Here is a 3,421-nt window from a genome sequence, read left to right on the forward strand (position 1 = left end):
ACCACGACATGTTCATCTGACACTGTGTCTCACCACTCAAAACACTACGAGGACCAAACTCAATACCTTTAGTTTTGTCAATTTTCGGTGTTCACTCTCACCCAGTTAGAAACTCTCTATATAACATGATTCCAGATGATGCATCTTTGTTTGAAGCAGCTCTATAGATGGTGTTACAATGTTGACATTCTAAATTACTCGAGGCAGATCATTGGTCAAAATTAGGGCTGTAAAAGTTTAACGCGTTAATTCAATGCGTTTATTGTGGCCGAGATTAACGCAATCAAATATTTTATTGCAGTTAATGCGACTTTGTTTCTTTCAGGCGTGCTTTAACCTCTGACAGGACACCAGTCACTCAGATGGAGAGAACGAGATGGTAGTTAAAAACGGAGAGAGCTTTTTGCATGGAAGGTAAAACAAACAGAACAACGGTTCGCTGACGTCGGGACGTATGCGCTCCAGTGGCGGACCGTTTACTCTGCGATCTCCTCAAACTGCCTCTGCTCTGCTCACTGAAGCAACACAATACGTGGACAATAAATATCAGAGCCAAGAGCAGCGGTAACCGCTGTCATTACAGACGGTTGCGTCGATTCTTACTGTGAGAATCTACGTACTTCCGGTTTCACGGCTACACTTCGTATTTTCATTTTATGGGAAAAACCGCAAAAAAAATGAACGGAGTAAAAAGTTGTTGGTATGGTTTTTTTACGGTAAAAGCGACACAACGAAAGTTGACACAAGCGGTATGTAATTCAGACTGTGAGGCATGAATGTGTGCGTTGTGGGATTTGTAGCATTATGGTGACGCGTGCGATGTACTAGCTCTAACAGCAAATCATGCGGGCCAAAGATAAGTCATTCACGGGCCGGATGTGGCCCGCGGGCCATGAGTTCGACACATGTGCTCTACAGTCAGGACACTGGGGACATCTCCTCAGTGTGAGACACTTCCCATGGCCTCGCCATCTCTAGTCATACAATGAAGCATTTAGAAGGGTTACATATATTTTTGCCATTACACCTGCAGGCCCCCCACATGCTAACATGAGGGCAGGAAAAGCAAGTGGACTTTGGTGTAGTAAAGGGCTTTGTCCAACCAGTTCATGTTGTCATCACTACAGATATCATCATCAACTCTAACCACATCTTACACAATTCATCGAGTCACTGAGTATTGTGAAGTGTCGTAGTGATGAACACTCAGCGGACATGCCCTCACTTCCACAAAGCATTTCAGTGTTCTTCCCCTTCTCGTTTTATGTAAAATGTCTGCAGGTCATTGTGGATTTCCAGTTAGCACTGTTTTTCAAGAATTAACCCCCAAAAAGTATTGACTTGGATAATAGGAGAAAATATGAAACGGCGCGATGTCGTCATTTAGCGACAGGGGACATTAGTCCCCAGTCCCATAAAGACTCGAGTGGGAGCGAGGGGCAGGGGGTTGATAGACGCTAGTCCAGAAAAGCTGCCACGCCTCAACAGCTTCTCTTTTCCACCGATGGAGACCCTGCCAGGAGATTTCCTCTGCTTTCCACAGCTCAACTCCTCCTGCAAGAAGCCTACTCATCCACACACTGAGGCCATGCTGATCTATGTGCTGCTTTCTTCCATCTCACTGATCACTGTCGTCCTCAACCTGCTGGTCATCATCTCCATCTGCCACTTTAGGTCCATACATTGATCAACCTGACGAATGAGATGAAATTGTTATCTTGAACGGGAAAGTTGAGACACTGGAGATATATTGTGGTTGTCATTCACAAGTAGTGATGGATGCAATTTTTCTATTTTCCTTTTGCATTTGCACACATTGCTTCAACGTGTTTACAGGAGCTTTGCATGTTTTGGCCGTATGATTACAGTATGTTCAGCCATGTCGTTCCTCCTCTGCAGGCAGCTCCACAGCCCCACCAACCTCCTCATCCTCTCCCTGGCTGTCTCGGACCTCCTCGTGGGCCTCCTCCTGATGCCGGTGGAAATCCTCTACATAGAAGCCTGCTGGTTTCTGGGTGACATTCTGTGCACGGCGTATTATCTCGTAGACTACGTTATCACCTCGGCATCAGTAGCCAATATGGTGCTCATATCAGCTGACCGCTACATAGCTATTTGTGACCCGCTGCATTACCCGACCAAAGTGACCACGAGAAGAGTGCAGAACTACGTTTGTTTCGGCTGGATTTCGTCTGCTATCTTCAGGTTTTTCCTTTTACACGATCACCTGGAGAAACCGGGCCGCTCCAACTCCTGTTTGGGGGAGTGCGTGGTCGTCATTAATTATGCTGCGGGAGTAGCCGACCTCGTGTTCACGTTCATCATTCCCATCCTTTGCATCATAGTTCTGTATCTGAGAGTGTTCGTGGCGGCTTTGTCTCAGGCCCGAGCCATGCGGCCCCGCGTTGCGGCTCCGACGGCCCGACGGGCCGTGACGGCGAAGAAAAAAGAGATGAAAGCCGCCGGAACCCTGGGTTTGGTTGTGATTGTCTTTTTGTTCTGTTTCTGCCCCTACTATTACCCCGCGCTGGCAGGCAAAGACACCTCAATCGACGCCTCTTCCGCTGCATTTGACATCTGGCTGGCGCATTTTAACTCCTGTCTGAACCCCGTCATCTACGCCTTTTTCTACCCCTGGTTCAGAAAATCCATTCAGCTCATCACGACACTGCAGATTCTGAAGCCCGGCTCCTGTGATGCCAACGTGCTATAGTGTACTGAGACTTTACACAGAGTCGTTCTTTATTAGAGATGTGTAACAGGCGGGGGGGGGTGTTATTGATCATCGAGGTTCGGGTGTCAACCTGTTGGTCTAATAATCTGCTGTCAATAGTCATACCTGCTGATTAGCAAATATGTGTCTGTGAGTTCATGTAGATTGTGATTCAAATGCTTTGGCCATAACCCTTTGAACATGGACATAGTCACAGTTATGTGAAAGATGTGAAATGTAAGATAAAAAGGATCATTTTATCCTTTTGTGTTTAAGTTTGGTTTATTTTCAAATGGATGACACAATCGTCGTTGGTCGCTTGCTATAAGAAGACGAAAGGTGCCTCCTAATCCATCCGCGTACTGTGTACCGTGTACCGTGTGTTGTTAGGACTGTTAAAGGAACCGTTGTCACGGATGGGACCTTATCAGAGCGTATGCATCGTGCCTGAGCCTCGATCCATGAAATCTCCTCCTGAAGCTGTCAAACCGTTAAAGTTACAGCTCAAAATGTCCTTATCTGAGGGAGGAATCAATTTGCTTGTTCATAAACTCCCCAAAAGTGAAATGACATTTAAACAGGATTTATTAATCTACTGAGCCGTCTTGACTGTTTGTACCACAAATTTTCATAAATGTCGGGTAAAATAGTGAGTCAGTAGCAGGGAGTCAAATGTACAGTAGAATGTTTGAGCAACTTCAGTAACAT

The 3,421-nt window shown here is 46.0% G+C and overlaps 1 protein-coding gene across 1 annotated transcript; it reads left to right on the forward strand.

The window, feature by feature from the left end:
- The first annotated feature begins 1,504 nt into the window (after nucleotides 1-1,504).
- LOC119228871 (trace amine-associated receptor 13c-like) lies at nucleotides 1,505-2,713 on the forward strand. Its single transcript, XM_037488850.2, has 2 exons — nucleotides 1,505-1,674; nucleotides 1,900-2,713. The coding sequence occupies exons 1-2, from the start codon at nucleotides 1,505-1,507 to the stop codon at nucleotides 2,711-2,713; spliced, it is 984 nt and encodes a 327-aa protein (XP_037344747.2).
- The last annotated feature ends 708 nt before the right edge of the window (nucleotides 2,714-3,421 follow it).

Source organism: Pungitius pungitius, chromosome 10 (genome assembly GCF_949316345.1).
Source record: "Pungitius pungitius chromosome 10, fPunPun2.1, whole genome shotgun sequence".
Classification (NCBI taxonomy): domain Eukaryota; kingdom Metazoa; phylum Chordata; class Actinopteri; order Perciformes; family Gasterosteidae; genus Pungitius; species Pungitius pungitius.

Excerpts from the sequence above, each read along its gene's own strand:
- LOC119228871 (XM_037488850.2), top strand. The coding sequence starts at position 1,505 with ATGGAGACCCTGCCAGGAGATTTCCTCTGCTTTCCACAGCTCAACTCC. Across the intron at positions 1,675-1,899 it reads ATCTCCATCTGCCACTTTAG|GCAGCTCCACAGCCCCACCA; the intron begins GTCCATACATTG and ends CCTCCTCTGCAG.